Raw genomic sequence first — 22,759 nt, 5'->3', positions numbered from 1 at the left:
GTCTGGTGAGGATTTGAGCTGCTCGCAGCGCTGGATTTGTCAGGAATGCAGAGCCCTTGAAGTACGTGCTGGTACAGCAATGGTACAAGGGGGTTTCCCAGGTAAGGATTCACATCTCTCTCTCTATTGTGTTTCCTTCCAGCAAGTCATTTTAAGCATTTACACTGATAATTTAGAACTAGTGAAGTACTGGAGATAAGAAAAATAATAGCATAGATAATTTTTTTCTCAATTTGAAGCATGGATATATAGCATGATTGCAGTATTGAATGCATTTCGTATCTTTAAAATATTTTGTCTTGTGTTTGCTTATACATCATTGTTTCTGTGTGCATTGGTGTTCAACATTCTTTTATATACAAATCTGACGTGAGCACTCAGTGCTTAAAGTATAAGAATTCCTAGCATTAAATTTCTTGCTATATAGAATAATCTACGCTTCCATAACTGTTATTGTAATGTAGAGACAGATGGCTGAATTTTCTTCACTTTGCTTGTTAAGAATGTGTTAGGTAAATGTTTTTAGACTAAAATAAAAAGCTGCTGGGGAATCTAAACTGAATATTCAGCATTTTCATGGTATAAGGAGGCAAAACAAGAATAAAGCAATATGATAGTGAACAAATGAGCTATTTGCAATGAAGGATAATCTAATCTTTAAATATTGCCTTAGATTGCATTTGTGCTTCGGTATGATATTTTCTTCCAACACAAGACAGGTACCAAGAGAACAGCATTAAAATTCTAGGCATGAAATATACTGATTTGATGATTTAAGGTTGTTACATTGTGTAAGGCATGGTGCAGGTGGCTGTGTTGAATCTTTGATCTGACTCAGGTGTTACAGATAAGTAATTTCATGTAACTTACAGATAGAAGATAATGTCTGCGGTATGAATTTGCATATGCAGGTATCACTGTACAAACTTGCTAGGAGAGCATACTACAAGTAGATTTATTGCTCTCATTGAAGAGCACTTAATATCACTGCAATGACTTGCAACTAAAAATATGTAAAAAGGATGTCATTATTTCAATAAATAAATGAAAGACAAACACTAGCCTGTAAAAGGTGGCTATGTGTTTATATTCTTGAATGTCCGATTTTTAGGTAGGAAGATATCTTTTGTCAGTACTGTCATAAATGATGTTGTTCCACTGCACAAAAAAAAGGATAAAAAATTAAAAAGAAACTCTGCTGTGCATCATGTCTTGTCCAGACTAGCACAGCATTGCTGTTAGTTAGAATACAGAATAGATTATTTGCATAATAGCTCTGTTCCAAAATGGTCTACTTGGTTTAAACAGTAGGTGCTGCAAAATATGTAGTGGAAATAAGCCTCTAACAGAAGGGAAAGTAAAAATGTTAAATGACAATAATTTTATTCTTTACAGATGTTACCTATTTTCCATAGTGTTACAGTAATTGAGACAGCTGCCCAGAATAACTTCTTTAGCTGTTTAAGAAAGTTGAAGTTATCTTTTGCTCCTCAGTCTTAAGACTTGATTCTCCCTTATTCCATTTAGTGGCTCAGGGGCGAGTCATCAATTTACCTTCTGCTTTGAGCAGGGATGTAATTGCTCTTTATGAGGATTGCTGGCATTTAAAGAGCAATACAGAATATTTATCCATAGGTAAGACAGCTATAGTACATGGTGACTATTAAAAATTTGCTTTGTGCCTCATAGTGGCCATATGCATGTTGAAAACTACTTGCAAGCTAAGACATGAGGAAGGAAATTTATATACACATATTCATATGTGTGTGTGAAAGACTGTTGCCTGCATCAGGTTAACATCTTTTATCAGCAAATTCAAAGTACTTTTGCTGTATTGAAATTAGAAGAGATGCTGTGGCAACTGGCTAAAGGGGTATTAATGAACCTTTTATTATTAGCATGATGATGGGCATGTCTGCTTCATCAGTGCTTAGAGGTCATGGCTTGTGCTTCTCTGTCTCTGCTTCCCAAAAAAAAAAAAAAGTTTTTAGAGGTAACATTAAAGCATTGAGCTTTTGTGGATCATCAAGGAAATAGCAAATTTCTGCTGCTGCGAATGTAAAAAGTGCACGTATGTGTGCTGGGCAGACGAGCATCATCCTCCAAAACGGGGGACACTGTGCTGGCCCCTCTGCAGAGAGCCCATGGCCATTGTGCCTGATCTGCTGTGGCTCAGGTTAGCACCTCCATCCAGACATGAGAAGGTAAGGGAGAAAGGGGAGCACAGTTGGGTAGTGGGATTTGTGAGTTAGACGGTGCAACAGGAGAACAGGGCAGGTAAGAAGAGTGACTGGGGTCTCAGTCTGGGGGCAGGAGAAGGCTTAAGTGTGGAGCAGGACCCTGTTCTGTGTCTTCACGCACCCAGGCCAGCACAGAGCCAGGAGCCACCGCTGGCCAACAGCACTAGCTGAGCAAGCTGAATCTGGGGATTCCTGCTTGGTTGATGAGTGTATTACTGCCAGGGGAAAGAGCTACAGGTGAATTACATATGCTGTCTATAGCCAGGAGTGGTAAACCTTGACTTCATTGTACCATTTTGTGATTGTTTGGTAGATACTGAATACCATTAACGGCTGTTTTGTTTTGGTTTAATGCTTTAGGTATTATTTTTATATTTTTAGGTATGTATTCTATATATTTCATAAATAATACTTTCAGATGGGTTTTGTATCCCTTAACTGAAAAACAAGTGCATTAGCTATCATATACTTGTAAATACATGTTTTACCTGCAATTTCATGTAAGCGTAAGTAGCATTTTTTGATGTATACGTGTTAAACTTCTGTAGTATACTGAGCCAAGTCCTCTATAAAGTGAGGTGAGAAGTCATCATTTCCATGGTGTGATAGTCCTGGGAATATCACGAGATATTCAACATAAGTTCTCCTGCTTTTAATGGACTGTTACTTAGAGCTGAACCACATAACTAAACCAGGAGGAATTCAGATGGAAATGCCAGAGTATGAAAGCACAAGGCATTTGTTTGTGTGTGCACATACATGTGGAGCTTGTGCTTGGGAGAGTGGAGAGGCATTACACCATCCAAATAGTTCTTAGAGTCTCCATCCCTCCAGGTGCTCTGGGACTAAACAGCAAGCAGCAGTGTTTCCTGTGCCTTAAACCAGCAAAGTGTATCCTGTACTACTACAGTGTGTAATGACCCCAAAAATTGTCTGGTCTGGTGAAGCCGTGACTGATCTGTAACGTGTCAGCGGGGCCGCTCAGCCGCGGCGGATCAAGATTCCCTTGGTGCTGGACCCTCCTGCTCACCTGCAACCAGTACCTTCAAGTCAGGACATTTTTCTGCACTGAATTGTAATCCTTAATGCAAACTGAACCAGAAACTTTATTTCTTTCAAGTTTTTGGAAAAAAAAAAATCTGTTTTAAACCCCATAGATTCAGCTGTACTTTCCTCCGTTTTGTAAACTGTTACTCTCTGTAGGAATATGTTGGGTTATTTGAGGGATAGCATGGTATCATTTTGTTGTGTATCATTAATGTGTTCAAACAGACAATGCAGTAATTTTACAGCGAGAGCTCATTTTAGGATTGAGTTGTTAGAAATATAGAAGATGTGATTTTTTTAAAATATTTTTTTTCCAGGGAAGAAAGACATTAAGTGAACAGCCTGACAGTTTGGTGTGTGGTGAGGTATTGCTGAAGGGCTGGGGAGAAGAGTGGAAGGAGAAAAAATGAGATGAGACTAGGCTGTGATGGACAAGGGAGTAAGGTATGCAAGGATAAGCATGGGCAGCTATGAGTGAGGGCCAAGAAAGACGTTAATAGGGATTTTGTGAGGAATGGAGACTTCAGTGAAGCCCTTTGGGTACAGAAGGATGTGGTCGTTCTTTTGTGTGTGCAGGAGGCACATTGTGGCTTTGTAAACACGAGGGACTTGCCTGGTGACAGGCGTCGGGGCGAGTGCTGGCTGGGGCAGAGTGACAGGACCGCGGCAGCTGCTCTTGGCATCGGTGCAAACTGCGGGCTGACCCTCTTGGTGTCCCTGGATGGGTCTGTACGGCAGCCACTTGGTATGATACATCTGCTCCAGCCCGTCCTCCCTGTCCCTCGACAGCTGTTTGTTGGCAGAGCTTCCCCTCCTCCTTTTTGGCTGATTTCTGTGCTCCACTCGGAGAGACACAGAAAAGACGTTTTGAGGGGAGGACAGAGGAACTGGTTGGGTTCTCCCTGGGCTTCCGCCAGCCAGGACTTGAGTGTGGACTTGTGAAGAGTTTAATGAGTACTCGTGTGAGTACTGCAGCTAATGAAGGTGGATTCTGACAGATTTGTGTCTCCTGTTTGACTGACGTGGGTGTCGAGGAAGGTGTGAGCTCCGATTTAAGCTTTTCCTGTGGCTGGAGCATTTCTAAGGGCTTTCTCTCATGTGAATTCTTTGACGCTTTAATAAAGTGTGATCTCGCACTGAAGCCTTTTCCCCGGTCTGGGTATTTATCAGGTTTCTTTCTTCTGCACGGCTGCCTGTTTTCATGAACCTTTATAGTTCCTTTGAGACCCCCTAGTCCACCATCAGATTTGCTTCAAATTGGCCATCAGGTTCTAAAGTTTTGGAGCAGGAGCTTGGATTGCACAGGATATGATTGCATAAGCTTTGTTCCTACAGGAAAACAAAATTATTTACCATGTTAGAATTAAGCTTCATTTATATTAAGAGATTAAAATATAATTAATAAACTCTGGGGCATAACCCCCCAGACTGCAGTTCGGAAGAGCTGGCATCTCTTCTGTTTTTCTTACCATCTGCTGGGTGTCTTGGTCAGCCATCTGTTGGAAGACACACAAAGCATCTTGAGCCATGCCACAGTTTCTAGGGGTTAGATGAAAATTTAAATTAAAAAGAAAAAAAAAAACAGGATCCATGGAGTTCCAGCTTGCCCAAAAAACAGTGTTTATTCCTGAGGAGCAAGTCTTGAATGCACCTGGATCATCCATTTGAAGGCTATTTTCCCCAAAAGAAAAAAAAATCCATTGAATATCAACCCCAAATAATTACAGTAGAAACTACCATACCCCACTCTTATTTTTCCCTCAGTCATTTGGTTTTTAACTTTCTCTTAGTTGATTTCTTCCTCCAGTCAGAGTGGAAAAGTAGGTCTATTTAATATAGGGAAGTTTATCCATTTAGCTCTTCCTCTTGGATAAATCCTTGGAGATGGATTTCTTTTGCCAGAAGCAAAAGAGAGCGCTTGACATATTGCAAGTCTCTGCTATACATATACATCATCAATTTTCTGAGTATAATTGTGTTCATCTAAAAAATGCCCAGAGCTTAATGCATTAATATATTTATTTCATTAAATACATTAAAGAGAAGCTATTTGTTACCTAATAACATATTTTGATACTAAAAAAAGAAAAATTATAAAATATACTTTTCACCTATATGTGATTCTGTTTTTCTTCTGCAGAGAAATGAATGCCTTGGGTTATCATGTCTTATTTGAAATGTGTTGTAAGTGAAGGTGTCTGACCCTAATCATAGAATCATCAAATCTCCTGAGTTGGACATTCTAATCACTTCATTTTAGTCTTTGTGGAAGAGAAAACAGGTCTGCCAGACTTTGTCCTTTGGAGAGATTAAAAACAATCAGAATGGAATTTCTGATAGAAGATGTTGTTTTATTTGATCAAATCTGTCAAGTTTTATGATGTCTTAAGTGCAGCATAAACCTGATTAACTTCTTGAATAGACTCTCAAGACAGCTGATTAATAAGATGTATGGCTTATTTAGGGAGAGTGCACACAACCATTTTAGGATTTCACTGTGATATTAAATGGGGATTTTTGTGGGGATCTCTCTGCCTCACCTGATGGAAAAGGCAAATGGCATTTGGCTGTATAAATGCAAGAGTTGCCATCAGACTGATATCTGTGTTCTTATTAGCAGAGTCTATACCTATTTTCAATTTATATTGCATAATAAAATTTAAACTTATTCCAAGTAATAAACCCTTGCTTTCTCATTTTAATAAGAGACATTCCAGTTAATTCTTTCTTTGGTTGGTACCTTTTTCTTTTAGAATAATAGCACTAATCAAAAGGCATGTTTTCACCCTGGAAGTTTGCATTGTAGTTGTTTGACTGTATGAGAAGTGTTTACCTTGTCATTCTCCTCATGTTCTGCTGAAAACAGCAGGTGTTTCTGTACTGGGGTGCTTGTTGCTCTTCCCTTCCTCAGCCTGTTCAACTCCCTCAGCAGAAAACTGCTCCACCGTAGAATTGTAGAATGTCCTGAGCTGGAAGGGACCCACAATGATCATCAAGTCCAACTGCTGTCCCTGTGTAGGACAACCCCACAGTTCACACCTTGTGTCTGAGGACGTTGTCCAGTCTGTTCTTGAACACTGTCAGGCTTGGGGCTGTGAGACCTCCCTGGGGAGCCTGTTCCAGTGTCCAGCACCCTCTGGGTGAAAAACCTTTTCCTAATGCCCAACCTGAACCTCCTCTGGCACATCTTCCTGACATTCCCTCAGGTTCTATTGTTGATTGCCAGAGAGAAGAGCTCAGCCCTGCCCCTCCTTCTCCCCTTGTGAGGAAGCTGTAGCTGCCCTGAAGTCTCCCCTCAGTCTCCTCTTCTGCATGCTGAACAAACCAAGTGACTTTAGCTCCTCTTCATACTGCTTTACCTCAAAGCCCTTCAACAAATTCATAGCCTCTTCTGGACACTTTAGTAGCTTTATCCCCTTTTTATCGTGTGTCCCCAGCCCTGCACACAGTGCTCCAGGTGAGGCCGCCCCAGCACAGAGCAGAGCAGGACAATCCCCTCCCTGCCATGCTGTGCTGGATGCACCCAGGACATGGGCCTCTCTTGACTGCCAGGGACGCTGTTGGCTCATGTTCAACTTGCCATTGACCAGCACCCTCAGATCCCTCTCTGCAGGGCTGCTTTCCAGCACTTCATTCCACAGTCCCATTAAAGAGGGATGGATTTCTGGTGGGTTGTTGACCTGCACAGGCTCACAGGGGAGTCTGAGGAGCACAAGAACTGACTGGAATAGAGAGCTGTGCTCTGCTTGGGACTTCTCATGGGCTAAACTCATGCTCTAAAATCAGGGTGGTGTGCTGTGGGTCCCTTTCTTTCATCCTGTCCTCCATAAGGCTGGGAAAGGTCTTCTCTTGGGCAAACAGCTTGAGCCGAGACCTCAGCGATGAAGTGTACAGAGCAAGGGATGAGGAGGTGGGGGCTATGCAAATCCTCTGCACAACACTGTCAGCTGAGAAACCAAAACATGTAATGAGGAGCTGTGGTTTGGGGTCATGGTGAACATGGGACCACAGCCATGCACCAGCACTTGCTCTTGGCTGAGTCTTGTAGCTCGGTGACTGGCTTGGGAATGGAATCCTGTGGATTAATGTTACCAGAGGTTGCTGGTAGTACTCGTAATCATGAGAGAGCTGAGTTGTGTGTCAGAAACCTCATTTGGAGATGTGGGAGTAGGTCTCTTGTCTTCTGAGCTGCAGGTCTCTCTTGGACCCAAAGCCAGCAGTGGAGACTCTACTGGGAGCTTGTGTATCTGTTTTACATGTAATACTATGATTAATATATTAGACATCATAAATGGAATATACGCATCATAGCTGAAGATATGGAAAGATACAATAGAACTATTATTATTGAGTTTTTATTAATAGAAGAGTCTTTCAAGTGAAATTATAAGTATTTGTTTTGTTCTTAGGCACAGAAGTCGATAGTCTGCAGCATTGCCAGGTGTTGCAGTCATTTTTCATTTCATCTTTCATTTTACCTCGGCAACCAAAGGCAAGCCATGACATTGGGAAACTCAGGTTTATACTTAAACAAACAAAGCCTGTAAGCATTGCTTGGTGTTATAAAAACCTTCAAAATGACTCAAGCGCAATTTGATAGCTCAAAAGCTGTGACCTGGAACCAACCCAGACTTGCTCTTCTAAAATGTCTTGGCTCTATAGGAGCATTGCATGGTGTGGGGAGGTATGGGGTGGGCTGGCCCTGTTCCTCTTTTCTAATATTCTGTCTCTTCACATCCAGAAGCATGCAGTGGTGAGGGGGATGTGTAGCCCACTGAACACAGCACAGGGATGGTCTTCAAGTAGCTGCCAGATCTCTCAGCCACACCGGGAATTACAGAACGCGGTTCAGCGTCCTGTGCAAAAGCACAGAGGATCCAAAAAGTCAGCAGATAGTTTGTAAGGTCTTGAGGAGCTGTTATCAATGTGATGAAAGACAAACCGGGTATGAAGCTAGGAAAATACTGATTCTGTATAGCTGCTTAAATTGAAAACAAACAAGCAATACTAAACAGTGTTGTGGGCCTGGGCAGATCTATTCTATAAGTGGAGTATACTCTGTCACCTTATGTCCTCTAAAAGCTGGATATGCACTTTTTGAATACTAAGCTGCTTTTTAAATTTAAATTGGATTTGCACTTAATTTAAATCCAACATTTTCTGCTTTTAACATGCATTGTTATTTTTAAACAGCAATCTGTGTAAAGATCTGAGCATATTCTAAACTATTAGCATAATTTAAGTAGCAAAACTATTCAGGAAACGTGTGTGCGCACCCAGAGAATTGAGAGAAATCAGGACCCAGAACTGACTGTAGTAAAAATCGAGCTTTTGATTATTTTTCTCCAGCTGCCTGAAACAAAGACCTATTCTCTCTATGGCTTATTCACCTAATTCAGTGGAAATGAAAATAGCTTATTAAACTTGAACAACTTATTAGGAGCTGAAAAAGGATATTTTTCTTTTCAAGTCTATGGATAAAAACTCGGAGTGTGAAGTTGAGAGTTGTCAGTTAGAAAATGACGGAAGTGTTTGTGGCCGTGGTGTGATGGCAAAACCTCCTCCGAGGTCACTTTGTTGTTAACTGGGTGTTTGTGAAGGCCCAAAGACGGACAAAAGGAAATCTTTGACGAAGTGGAAATCAGACCATTTGAAAATAGTTTTGATCATGACAGAACCTGCATTATCTTCTGTAAGAATAACAATGCTTTTGTTTAATATTCCAGTTTTAAATGAAAACATTTAAATAGAAACATTTTTCTTATATCAATCACAATTGGCATATTTGTATGCAAGATTTTTATTACAAAGCTGTTGATTATATTTTAAATGCATTCTAATTTCTGTCCAAATACAAACACTATATATTGTTAGGAAAATATATATACTATATAAGAAATGTTGTTCACAATATCTGACATATGAGGTAAATCTTGAGCATTTCAACAGATTAATAGTAAATTTTATATTTCCTTAAATGTTTATATAGCATTTTATCCCCACAGTTGCCCTAAAGAAGGAACATACAATATAAATACAATATTTTGCTACAGGTGAATGTATTTTTTAAGTGACTAACTAGTTACGATGAATCATTAGCAAAATAACTAAAAACTAAAAACATTAAACAGGGTTAAAATTTATTGTTAGGATCACCACTGAATTAAATCACAACTGAAGCAGCTGATCATGATCTATCTTCCCTGGTTCTTCTCACTGTTCAGACTTGCACCATGTTTTCCAACATAGCTCTGTGGGTATTTTCCTGGGCTTGACAGTCCCAGATGACTCATCTAACGCTAATCTATTCTAATCGCCCTCACAGCATATTTAAAATTTGCTGTACAAACAAACTACTGTGGTGGGGTTTTTTTAATTCAAAAATTTAATTTAGTCCTTGTCGAGTCACACTGATTTTTAATCTATCTTTGTTGCATTGCAAGGTTGTGCTGCTATGGCAAAGCAAGTGACCACGTTAGGTTGGGACACTCTTCCTTCTGTCTCCTCCCACCATCTCTTGTCCCAGTATCACTTCCGCAACTTCCATAAGTAGGTCCTTCATCTTTTTTAATTTAATGGCTCATTAGTGCAACTGTTTTGGGGTTTTTTTTTTTCAAGCTTCATGGTTTTTTGTCTACGTTTAAATTCTCCTGGAGCCCTTTCTGTAAGAGTTTTCATTAGATCTTTCCACTTATCAGTACAGCTTATATTTGCTGGTTAAAAAGTCTTTATTATTAAGTTCAAAGTCTCCCCATTTTCTCCTCCCATGCCCCTCTAGATGGAAGAGGTTCAGGCTCTCATCATGGGTTCTTAAGTTAAGAATGAATTCCCATGTGAGAGATGTCTTATTACTCTGTTTTTTGGAGGTGGCCTCCTCTGCTGCCTTTCACAGTTACTTATCACTGGGAACATTGGTGCTTGGGCCCATAAAAGCCTTTGTTAAGTAACAAACTTTCGGTTTTCAACAATAGTCTGATGCCGCTCTCTTTAATTAGACCCAGTGCAGGAAGATTCCAAGATAATGACTCTGCCAGTCGCTTTGTGGGAACATCATTATTTAAAGATGAAACACTGTCAGATCAAGTTACACTGTATTACTGTCAAGGGAGGAAGAATTTAAATGTTCACAATATTCATTTGTTCATGTTGAGACCAAGCAGAAAAGAAATGGATTATAGAGTTATGAGTTCCCCAGTATTCTTTGTTCAGTCTCAGACATCCTTGCTCATCTATCAAATGAAAGAGCAGCTTTCAAACACAAATGTAGGGAATGGATTTTAGTTCCTGGCAGAGCAGTGGGAGCAGGAGCAACCCAGAAAACCTGCTCCTACCAGAAAGAGTAGCTTAGAAAAGACATTTCTCTCCCAATTGTGGATTATTTTTTTTTCCTCCAAAACTGCATTGTAATATGGGTCGTTAAAACATCATCTGTCATAGCATCTGGGAATCTGATTGTGTGTGCACATGGTGCACTGATAACGTGTCCTAGCTCTCCGGAGAACCGTGTCAGGCCGCAGCAGAGCGAGGCACCTTCCCCGTGGCAGGTACAGCATGCATGAGCCTGGCAGGGTGAGAACTGAGCGTTCACTGCTGAGTGGGCTGGGGAGCTCTGAAGACAGCAGTATTTTGGCCTTAGATGTCTTCTACTGTATGGTACAATGTAATATAATACAATATTACAGAGCAATTTTGGTGGGATGTTTCTCAGTCACCTTTTCAGCAGCTTAGAAGTGAGGCCTACAGTAGCCGCCTTTTGAGGCTGCCCCGTATTTTAAGGATGTAATTAGTTCAAAATGCCTTCAGTTGGGCCTTTTGTACGCCAAACATCAACCATGATATGATATGTTTTTAAACATAACTGTTTCTATCCTCATAAGAGGATTTTATCAAAAGAGAAATGTCTTTTTTGCTATTTGACAGTGTTTAATCGACTAGTGGCAATATGATGCTGCAGCAGTAGCCCATTTTGTGTGTCTCCTATCTGGAGGAAATGACCAGTTGATCAGTCCTGGGGCACCAGCCAAGAAACACCTGGGCAGCTTTTCCTAGTTCTTTTCCTCCAAAGCCTGTACAGCTGTGGGGTGTTCAGCTGGTGCGGAGGCACCTGGAACTCAGCATCACTGAGGCTGCTGAGGAAACTCTGATAAGGGTTAATGCATCATTTGAAAGGCAAATGAGTGCAAGTATTGTGTGCAGGGGATGGCAGGTTCCCTTAGAATCAGCAATTATTAGCATCAGGATGCTCTGCTTAGCACACTTTCACTGTATCTCCTTTTAAAAGTGTTAAAGATCTCAGATATTGGTATGAATAGACTCAACACATCCTTGTCTTCTAATTAAAAAAGAAAAACATACAATATGCTTTCCTCAGAGAACTTAAATGTTGTGTAACAGAACTGCAGCTTTAGAATGAAGCTTTGGGCCTGAAATAAGAAAAAATTGTTGGCAAGAGCTCCATTTGTTCACAATGTTGATGTGAGATGGTGCAAGCGTTGGGGATGCTCCCTGATGTTATAGGCTTCAGTTACCATGCTTTTCAGCCAGGGCTAAATGTTGCTTTTCTCTCTCCTTGATTGTCAGAAGAAAAAAATTGATGGTAACTGTTTCTAAATGTCACCTGCTCACAGGAACAAAATGAAATGGTACTTGAAGTGGATTGTGGAGACTCTCATTATACTCAGCTTCCTGGATTAGGTAAAAATCACTAGCAGAAATCTTTACCTTCCACTGTAGGAAGGGTGACGTGAGGGACAAGTGGGATTTAAGGAAAGCATTGGAGGAAAAGGAAAGTTTTGCTTGTATGAGCTGAGAAGCTGCTGCAGGAGAGGAGCCAAATGGAATGGGAGCCTGAGCTGCAGGGAGCAGTTAGAAGGGGAGAAACTCAGAGATCCCGAATGATGGCTTGAATCCTTCATATGCCAAAAAACAAAGAAGAAATGCGTCTTCAAGTTAGGGTAAGAATGTTGTCTCAGGAGAGTTTAATGCGTGTTTCTTTTTCATGAGTTGTATTTGTGAATACAAAGCAAGCACCTTGTGCTTGCTTTCTGCCTCATGTATTTAGAAGTAATGCTACAATATTTTGGCTTCATGGTATTTTGGGGAGGAAGGGGAGAGATGGAGCCAGGGAGCTCTGTTTTTTTTTTTCTTCCTTGTATATGACAGACTTGGGCCTGGGGTGAGAGCATTAGCTGAAGTGTACCAAAGAATAATAGAAACTGCTGGGTTTTATTTTTCTCTGAAAATCATCACTGTACTTTTGGCAAATGACTTCCAAATAGTGTACATGAAGGAAAGCGTTACCAAAGGGATGGTGTGGCTGGAGGTTGTAGGAGATGCTGAGTTTCTGTCTCAGGTGGGGATCTCACCGCAGGGATGCTCCCTGCCCACGGGTTTGGAGAGAACTGCGTTAGGAAAACCTGAGCCCCAGCGCGTTCTCTTGTCCTTTCACCAACCTGGGCAGGTGCACTGGTCAGAACACAATCTCTGGCTCTTCCATTTAAATTTGCCAGTTTTGAACACAACTGCCCTGTTTTTCTCGTGCATGCTGGTCACTGAGAGAAGAATAGAAATTATTTTATGGAATTTAAGAAAGCATTACAGAAATTCTCTCTATTGATTAGTTTAAAGCTTATGAAAACGGACAAGTGCACTGCTTTTGAGATAACGTTTGAAGATCTGCCTGCCTCCTTGGAGCTGAATAGAGGGCTAATGGGAAGATTAGAACAATAAGCTTATTATATTATTAGTAGTGGGAGAATTCTAAACCCCATTTGTTCAGTTATGGCCCCTTCAATGTGCTTATTTAGGTTCTTGTAAACTGTGATCAGTAAATTAGACGTGCTGCCCTCACAGCTCTAGGGTTAGCTTTCAAGGGATTTCCTACTTTTTTTTTTATATTTATAGTGAAATCAAGAAGGAAATTAGTTGTTTGATATGCAAGGTTGGCTCTGTGTAGTGGATGCTGGGCATTCTGATATCTATCACTACTAAATGGTTGTGATGCTTCAGCGCTGCTGTCTGAGCAGAGTAATCTCCGAAAAGGCTGAGACTGTAACTGTGTTATGTGCTATGTGATAAAAATGGTGACTAACACCATTAAAATGAACACAGGCTGGGAAATGAAACCACTGTAAAGTCTCCAAAATCCAGCATATGTTGCTAATAGTTACCTGAGGTAACACCAGAGGGATGTAAAATCCTCAGTATCACCTTCTCCGTACAAATATCATCGGTCATTTCTTTCTGTGGTGGTTTTTTCCTCCTTTCTTTTCTCAGTATTTTGCCTTGACTGTTTTAATGTGAGCGTTTGGTACTAAACCAGATCACCTAGCTGAGTCATCCGGAGCTTATTCTTTCTTCTTTTTACCTTTCTAGATGGGTTCTAATTTGCATCACGCAGACACACCATTTCCAAAAGAAACACCTCTTCCCTTTCAGCTCATCAAACTGGAGCGTGTTTGGAAAGCAGACTCTCCAGCCCTTTCCAAGTGCTTTATATATCTTTGTAATTTAAAGGGCTTTTTGCCTTCCTGAGGAGTGGTGTCTGTTTTTTCCATGCAGATAAATTGTGTATTTGTTGCAGTACTTGATCATGCAAACTCCAATATCCTGACCATATTGTCTGCATTTATTTCTTTTATCTCTCTGTTTAATATAATAGGAATTGAGGCTGAAGCAGGGGAACATATGCAGCAGCATAATAGTATATTGTTTGAAAGCAGTTGTCTTCCATTTCCAGGGTTTCTCTTTGAAATGTAATTGTCTGCTAATATAACGGGGAAATATTACTGCAGGGGGGATCACCACAGCATATACTTGTGCTTTTAGTTCACCTTACATCTGTATGGTATTTTTCAAAGAAACCGGATGCAACCTAAACCAGTTAAATGTATTTGAGATATGTTTGCAGAAGTTGTGATAGGCACGTTGTCACTGAATGTGCAAACAACTCCAAGTAGTGCCAAAACCAAGAAACGCTGTGTCCCATGTGTAATGCAGCAACAACAGAATTACAATTGCCTCGTGTAAAGTATCTGGTAATGAAGGCAGATAATGGAATTCTTTGCAAAAGCAGATGCTAACTGGCTCCCCAATGCTAGGCAGAGAACTGAAAAGTGATACCAGCTGGAGGGCAGAAAAAACAGCTGAAAAAGGCATTAAAAAGAAGATGCCTTAGATGCACGTTTGTTTAAGCAGTAAATACTTGTTTAAAATAATCTTATGAGATTCTTATTAAGAGGCAAACTGAGAACACGATTACAGTGTGATAGGAAGTCAGCTGGATGCCCGAAGGGTATTTGTGTGCAGGTTGGCTGAGTAACGAAAGGACGCCGGTGGGAATAGCACGTTATCATTTACACTGGCTGGCTGGCGAGGATGGCCCGGGGAATGGTTTAATTGCAGGAGGTGGAGCTGGCGAGAGCCAGAACCTTCTGTTGCTCTGGGAGGAGGCAGCCAGAACTGCAAAGGGAGGCTCCATTGGAAAAGCAGGAGTATCTCTGTTGTCTCTGCGCGTGTGAGTATGTACACACAGGCTCATGTGCCCTCCCACCAGGCTGGAAACAGCACTTGGCACGTGATGTCTTTGCTGTTTCCTCTGTAGTCATCCACTGCTTCACTCCAGTCACCTCAATAGTTGCTTCATAAACGGATGTGATAATTTAACAAAGCGCTTAGTTCACGAGAGTTTTCTGTCTGGTTCAAATATGGATTTTTTTCAAACAGAAGTGTGCAATAGGGAAAACCCTTTAAAGGAAAAAACAAAAAGAACCACATAGCCCTCTTAACATATAAAGCAACTTGATGACTCCTGGAGTTGGTCTCTATTTTTTGCTGAGATACATTTTTCTTACACAAAGAATAATTTCCACAGGGGGGATGACTGGAAGAGCTGGAGCGCTGACCTGAGCATCATCTCACCAGGTTTCCAGTCTTGACCCAGTACAGGCAAACCAGAAACTCTCCCTGGGCTCTGTTTCATCCCAGGCAATTGCCCTAACTACTAATTTTTGAAAGAATAAAATTTACTTTTGGCTTCAGCCCAGGGTGGAACAGGAACACACACATACTTCTGAACAGCTGACACTTTTCCTATGTGAGAAAACGCATTTTGTGCTGCTGTGGCGGGAGGAAACGCTGCAGTTTACAGACATACTGGGGAGCCACGTGGCCATGGCGAGAGGCTGGAGCAATGTGTCCACATGCACGGTGTCCCAGAGCTGCTCCTGCGCCAGGCTTGTATTGGGGAATTCCAAGGAATTTTACTAACAAGCAAGAAACGAGTTTTGGAGCAGTCTCTGAAGGTGTGCGGTTTCATCCGTATGGCGTTTAAACGTGTTTTCTCCTTGTCTCTTCACGTCCTCTGTGTCCGAGTCAGTGTTGCTAAAAACCTGCTTTAGACGTGCACTTTGCTCCTTGCAAATGAAAGTGAGATGTCTTGTCCCTGTAAAACCAGCAATGGAAGGAGCTGTGGCAGAGCAGGGACCAGTCAGCAGCACCCTCCAGAGCCCTGATCCTTTGCTTTATCTGCAAGAAATCCTTTGCTTTATCCACTAAGAAATCCCTTTTCTGCTGATGACCTGTTCTTAATATTCTTACAGCTGGAATCGGCTGCAGCTGCCTGCTGCGCTGTAATGAGTTGTTTGTCTAATTGCAGTGGGCAGAAAACGTCTTAATGCTCTTCAGCTCTGGACTTTGCTTAATGGGAAAAGAACGTTAAACCTCAGCGGTGTGAATAAAAGGCTGCATATGTGCTTGTGTCTGCTGCGCTTTCAGAAGCGCCATTTTCGAGGCCTTTCCTCGCTTGCTGTTTTTCAGCAGGAGGTATCCTGCATACTAAGCATAGAAAAAAAAACCAAACACTTTCCAAATTCAAGTAGCAAATAACACTTCTAATTACATTTTGACCCCATTAGGTAAGAAATATATTAAAGACCTATGCAGCTACATGGATTACAATTTAATGCAGCTATATGAATTTTTGGCACGTAATTGATAGTAACAAATGAGTTTTCTAATTTTTTATGATGTTCTGATTTTGTGCAGACCTCTGTTGGGCTTTACAGCTTTCCAGGGATAACATCTGACCCTTAACATACACGGCCAGGATATAAGGCTCAGGTTCCAGGCCACCGAGAATTTAGAGTGTGGCAGGAAAATGCTGGCCTGTAAATACAGCGACAGTAGAGCTGGTTCTTGGCTGTATTGCTCTGGGTGTAGATGATGTTCTTGAGCACATCAGGGGTTGGAAACAGGAGAAAGGACCCTTGGAGAGGAGACCCACCGGGATCGAGCTGAGTTTGGCTTATTCACAGGGGCTGTGGAAGGAACAATTCTACTTCATCTTTCTGCTCAGCAGTTTTTTTATTCACTTTTTAGTTGCTTCCCTCTCACCTTCTCCAGCTCTGTCCCCTCTTCCTTGTTGTCATGGGAACATTCACTACAGCAGTTAAATCATACTATTAAAATACACTTCACCAGTAGGATGGTAGAAGCTAATATTGATCTACCTACTGCTGCTGACTCAGGGATATATGGCTCAACATATAATATCTCTTATTTTTCTTCTTAATGCATAATGCAGCAGTTTCTTTCACCTTGGGCTCTGTATAAAGGTGACATCCAGCCACAGCAAAATACTTTGACTTGCTGGTTTTTAATGTGTGGCCCAGCTGAAGCATTGGATGCAGGTAGTGTTAGGAAGGTGGCTTTAAAAATCTGTCAAGAACAATCAGACAGAAAAAAAAAATACCCTTGCTGAGACTGACCCTCGCAGCAGCAGTTACACATTTGTATGTCAGTGGTGAAAAGATGTTCAGATTAAACCATCAGTGTCCACAAACATGCAGGGTGCTCCCAAAAACTACTTAAGTATATTGCGCTCTGTCACAGAGATGGTTGAAATGTAGATGAAAGACAAATAGCTACCTTAATATCAAGTGAGGCTACATTTAAAAATGAAATCAATCATATACATTGTCACTGACATCTGCTTTGAGTAATCGTCTGCACAGGAGCACATCATGTTAAGCAGAGCATGGTAAGGATATTCCTGAGTCACCAGAAAGAAGCAAAAGGTTGTACCTCGAGATGTGAGTTTGCAGTATGTTTGCAATGTACGTGTTTCAGTTTCCCACAGGGGTTAATTAACCAGCTCTGACTTCGAGACTTTCCTGAAGTTGATAGGTTTTTGTAAGGTAAGATTGAGGTGCCTCTGGAATGCCCTTGTTTACTCTCTTCTCAAAAAAAAAAAAAAAAAAAAGTTTTAGAACCAGCCTGTTGTGCAAATAATTAAAACAGTGCAATTTTAATGTGAATAGTATTTGCAGATGATGCCACATTTTGCTGTGTGAGTGATACAGACACAGCAAATGGTACTTTAGAGTCTGTGCTGGAAAGAGTAAATGCTGAAAAGCCATCAGTTTCTAGCTTTTATTTGTATGTGCTCCTGAACATTTGCATGCAAGTTATTTTATGTTGTAACTCATCTCACGTTTGATCTTTCTAGAAAAAATCAGACAAAGATATGCAGATCTACCAGGAGAGTTGCACATTATTGAGCTTGAGAAAGACAAAAATGGGCTCGGACTGAGTCTTGCCGGCAACAAGGACCGTTCTCGTATGAGCATCTTCATAGTTGGTATCAACCCAGATGGACCTGCGGGACGAGATGGGAGGATGCACATTGGCGATGAACTTCTAGAGGTTGGTGTTTCCTTTAACTACTAAGCAGTGTTTGTATGGAGAGAGGGAGAGGCACACGTTAAGCCATCATTTGAACCTTAAATAAAGCCTGCAAATGGAATGAGGTGGCTGAGGCAAGGAGCTGCGCTGATTTATGCCAGCTGAGAACTTGGCCTTTGGCAGGTAAATGTGTTTTCAGTGAAATAAAAATCGTTGGCCTGTGAAAACTGATGTCTTGTCTGTGAAGTCTGTGCTCTCAGCATGTTCACAAGCTACGCTTAGGGAGGGACTGCTGAAAGGCAGGAGGGGCCAGTAAATCTGTCCTTGTAGTGCATCTGTGGTTTCACAGAGAAATTCACACCTTACGTTAAAAAACAAAAAAACACCACCACAAAACCCACTCAGAGTTGCCATATGTGTTTTTACAGATGACAGGGATACTCCCCATCCTGAAAATAGCATTTCCTGCTCTAATCTGTTTTGATCTGTCGTAACTTCAAATACTTATTTTTTTCAGTCATGTCTGGCACAAGTTCACCCACAAGGCAAGAGAGCTCAGTAGCAAGTGTTTTGTCTTCACTTTTTCTCCTGTCTCCTTGCTTCACTTTCAGACTGAAAACGCAGATTTCCTACATTTTGTCTTGATTTTTTTGGCTGTTGCAAAATGACACTTTGCTGCGCTACCTGCAGTGGTTCCCCATGTCATGATTGCTTCAGTGATTTAAAAAAATCAGCCCTTCCTGGGGATCTTTCCTTTAGAGAGAAGCTCTCACTGAGGAGCGGGTATATGCTGACCTACTGCTCTCCATGGGTGGTGATTTTCTGATCTTTCAGCAACTTGCTGTGCCATCAGAGAACCACCTATTTTCTCACATTTCTTGATTTGAGAAAGAGCAATTTAGCTGCCTGGGGATACCTTATGAACACTCAGACAATGACAAATGCTTAGACAATTCTAACAGTTCTGTAATTATGGGTTTTCAATACACATAGTACAAAAAAAAGGACTTGTTTTGCTATAATAACAGCACCATCTGAAGTTTATTATTTGCTTTTTAAGTGTGATAAATGGTGTGAAGGTCTATACCATACTGGAGTAGGGTAGGAAAATTACTTTCTTCTTCAAATTTGTGTTCTTATTGTTGCTGGCACAGAATTCTAATGGGAGGGGGGAAGTCAAATTTTGGGTGTATACCAGTTGAAAGGACTCATGGTACTGTTGTTCTCTGTGCGTGTCATAGAGCAGGTAATTCATGGTAGAGGAAAGGCCAGAGCCTTTTGAATAAATACTTGTCCACAAAGAAGGATCCACTGAGGTTTTCTCATATCTCATGAGTTATTCTTTGCAGTGTTTGTTTGATCTGATGTTAAGTGTTGCTCACAGGACTTGAAAGATGCACCATCTGTGTTTAATCACATACATCTTAAGCTTGGGATTTACATACATGAGCCATGTTGTAAGTTATGATGGCATTGCGCTAATTCTTCTGCTTGTCAAGTTGGAGATAAAATGTGGGTGTTTGTGGGTTTTTTTGTTTTTTTTTTTTGCCTCGAGTGTCAGGAAAGCGATGTTCACCACCTCAAAAATGCCAAACTTCAGATAAACTGAAGTTCAAAGAGACTTTAGTAACTACCTCTCTTGTTTACCTTTGCAATCACATTGAAGGTGTGTCACCAGTGGGCAGAAGTGTCATTACTTTAATGAAAGGATATGGTGATCTCATAAAGATCCCCGGTGAGTCCGTATCCAGTGTCAAAACATCCTGTATTACACAGGAATGGGTTGTGCGTTAGTCATGTACAGACGTCTCCTGTTCGCATCAGTGGTCAATTATTCACAGCTCTGCTTTTTTGTCTTTTAAAAGCATTTCAGTGTTACGTGGATGGCATTGAAATGGAACTAACGGGCATTTACACTGGCAGGTTTTTATTTCAGTAACCGTTACATTCAATAACTAGGTTATTTCGGTAACCGTTAGGAATCCTCATACCCGACAAGTGCACAAGCCAACAAGGTGGGATTATCACAGAGTAGTTGGGCCCGGAAGGGACCTCAGGACATCATCTGGTCCAACCTTTTTGCTCAGGCGGGGCCACCTCGAGCCATTTGCCCAGGACTGTGTACAGATGGATTTTGAATACCTCCAGTATGATTTCATGCCACCAGTGATGGAGAGATCAACTGGCTTTACTTGCAGTGTCTTCTACAACAAAATTAACGGCAAACTCAAGCATTTGGAAGTTAGGAAATGACAAAATCTAGATTGTTTGGTTTTCTCCAGTTAAAGACATAAAATTAAAGCCTGTGAGTGTGGTCGTCAGTCACAGAAGCGTTTGTCTCTCCTGTGGTTTCTTTGTCTCATTCAGAGACCTTGGTGGACAATCTTTACTGATTGAGTAGAATGCAAGTCGTGTTAAAAAATTGTATGTAATCATTGTTTTTTTAATATGTCTTCCGCAATGTGTTTTGGGTGGGTCTGTTGCTGGAGAAAACAGCTTTGTGAGGGAGAAGGTCATTTCATTCTTCTTGCGTAAGTGGAAGAAAATTACTTGGGTCGGAATTTGACACAAGTTCTGCTTTTCTGTTCTGTTTTTCCCAGAAAAGGTACCATCTGTGGTGGTCCTGCCTCACGCTCTTGCTGTGTTAGTGCAGGTGTCTGCGGCACTTTGGATCTGATTAGTCTGGGCTTCGTCCTGAGCCTGACCGAGCCCAGCATGTCCTGCATGTGGCTGTACCTGTGCTGTTCAACCCTGCTGCTCAGGAGCTCTGCGGGACTCTGTCCTACTGCTGGCTTTTATTCACACTGCATAATCCACCCTGTTATTATTATTATTATCATAATCGTCACTTCATAAGAGAGTCAACTGTGCTCTGTTAATAAACCGAGCTGTTCAGAGCCCCGTTATGCTGAATTACTGATGCTGGGATTTTCTGCTGTCTTCCTGTCCCTACTTATCTCGCTGAAAACGGGGCAGGAGGTGGAAGGAAACCGCTCATTTAGATTCTGGGAGGCCACAGCACTTCTTAGAGAAGGAAAGCTGGTTGTTGTCATCCAGAGCTGCTGTGCAAGTTTGCCTGTTGTCCATTGCATGAGAGCAAATTATTTTTTTTTTTGCTTTTTTTTTTCATTTTTGTCATATCTCAAAGCCAGAGGGCTTTGTGCTAAATGTATTTTTATTGCTGTTTTAAGATTCTCAGATGAGTATAAATGATAAGATAATAGATACATCGATATTGTGCCCAAGTAAATGAGCTACCCAGCCAAATTTGTGGTGCCACTTCTGGTTTAGAATGTGAGGGACTGGTGTTTTATTCTCAGTTTATTTGTTGAGGGATTATTATTTTTTTTCCTGTTTCAAGACAGTTACATTGGATTAGGCAGGTGACACTACCCCCAAAAAGGGACAGTAACATGAACATAGAAAGGTAGTACAGTTTTTGCAGGAAAATAGATTGGGGTTTTCAAGAGTCATCTTGAATGATTAACTCCAGTGGTGATATTTTTTTAAATTCCTATTTAAACACAATAGTTATAGCTTCTGTTCTTGTTCTCAGATTTGTTAGCTGAAGGTACCACTGAAGGATAGTGTCCTTTTTGTCTTTTAATAAGAGGATACAAATACTTTTTCCGTGTACCTCGTGTGCAGGTTACCAATTAAGGTTAGTGTTGGGTGGTGATTTTTAAAGCTGCACATAAGTTAAAGGTGTAATCAGAAAGCCGGTTGTTCCCAAGGACACAGGCAAAGAAATAATTGTTATAGAAAGCCATGCTTTGGGGTGTCATTTAACTCGATATTCATAAAAATCAGATTATACTAATTTTATGGTTTTCCATTACTGCCACGTAGTAAAATCAGTTCTGTTTTTTTTTTTTTTTAATCCATATCTAATGTTCTTGTCTGCAGATTGAAGTTTGAGAAGCAAACACTCCTTTAATTTTTTTTTTCTCTTAGTTTAAGAGTTCAGATTTCAGTGAGTTTGTACTTTCTGCAACTTTAGTATATGAAACTCTAAAACAAAACTTCTGTTGGGAAAGGCAACAGTACATTTGGGATACGTGATAAAATCTTCCATAAGCCAGTGCAGGATTATATTCAAGCTTGAACTTGGTGTGCTGACCTGACCTCATACCTGTAGCATGTTTTATCTTTCTCTGTTCTCTCCTGTCTTTCCAGGAAGTTATATAAAGAGACATTTAAACAAGACTTGAGATTGATTTAGAACAGTTTATTTCTTTTGCTTAGTCAAAGCTTTGTTTTTCTTCTCTAATCTCTAATGAAAAAAGTAAAGCACAGATTTATAGGTTTTGACTCCCAGAGTACTATTTGGTTAGTCTGATGTGTTACTTTATTTAATTTGAAAGATTTAAAATGCTGTTCCTTATGAAACCCTAGATGTTCTCTTTTTTTGTTTTATTTAAGTAGGCTTTTGTGCTTTGTTCATCACTGTGGTATCTGAAGCTAATGAAACATTAATTTACTTTGCAAAAGAAAATGACCTTTTTAAAAACAACCAAAAAAAATTACTGGCTGTAATAACTTTGTGGGACAGTCCAAAACCTTGTGGAGATATATTACTTTGATTATCCTTTCATTTTGGTATAATTAAATAATTATAACTTACAGACCTAGCTCACAGCTAATTAAATTTTGGACTATTTGATACATCTACTGAATAGGATTAATTTAGCTAGAGTGAAGACTATAAATTTTAATCAAAGAAGTCTGCTGTTTAGAGAAATTGATGGTAATTTAACTAAATCCAAACAATTTGCAAAGCATACTGTATT

At 40.6% G+C, this 22,759-nt stretch overlaps 1 protein-coding gene across 7 annotated transcripts in view; it reads left to right on the top strand.

Annotated features, from left to right (window-relative positions):
* The window catches only part of PATJ (PATJ crumbs cell polarity complex component), a 145,646-nt gene that overhangs the window by 70,043 nt on the left and 52,844 nt on the right, over window positions 1–22,759 (top strand). For all 7 annotated transcript variants that reach the window (XM_065842696.2, XM_071810103.1, XM_065842693.2 and 4 more), the window contains one exon: window positions 17,794–17,990. In XM_065842696.2, coding sequence (XP_065698768.2) covers window positions 17,794–17,990 — 197 coding nt within the window. The remainder of the gene's footprint in view (window positions 1–17,793; window positions 17,991–22,759) is intronic.

This window comes from Patagioenas fasciata, chromosome 6, assembly GCF_037038585.1.
Source record: "Patagioenas fasciata isolate bPatFas1 chromosome 6, bPatFas1.hap1, whole genome shotgun sequence".
In the NCBI taxonomy this organism is placed as follows: domain Eukaryota; kingdom Metazoa; phylum Chordata; class Aves; order Columbiformes; family Columbidae; genus Patagioenas; species Patagioenas fasciata.
This window is presented reverse-complemented; position numbering and strand designations above follow the sequence as displayed.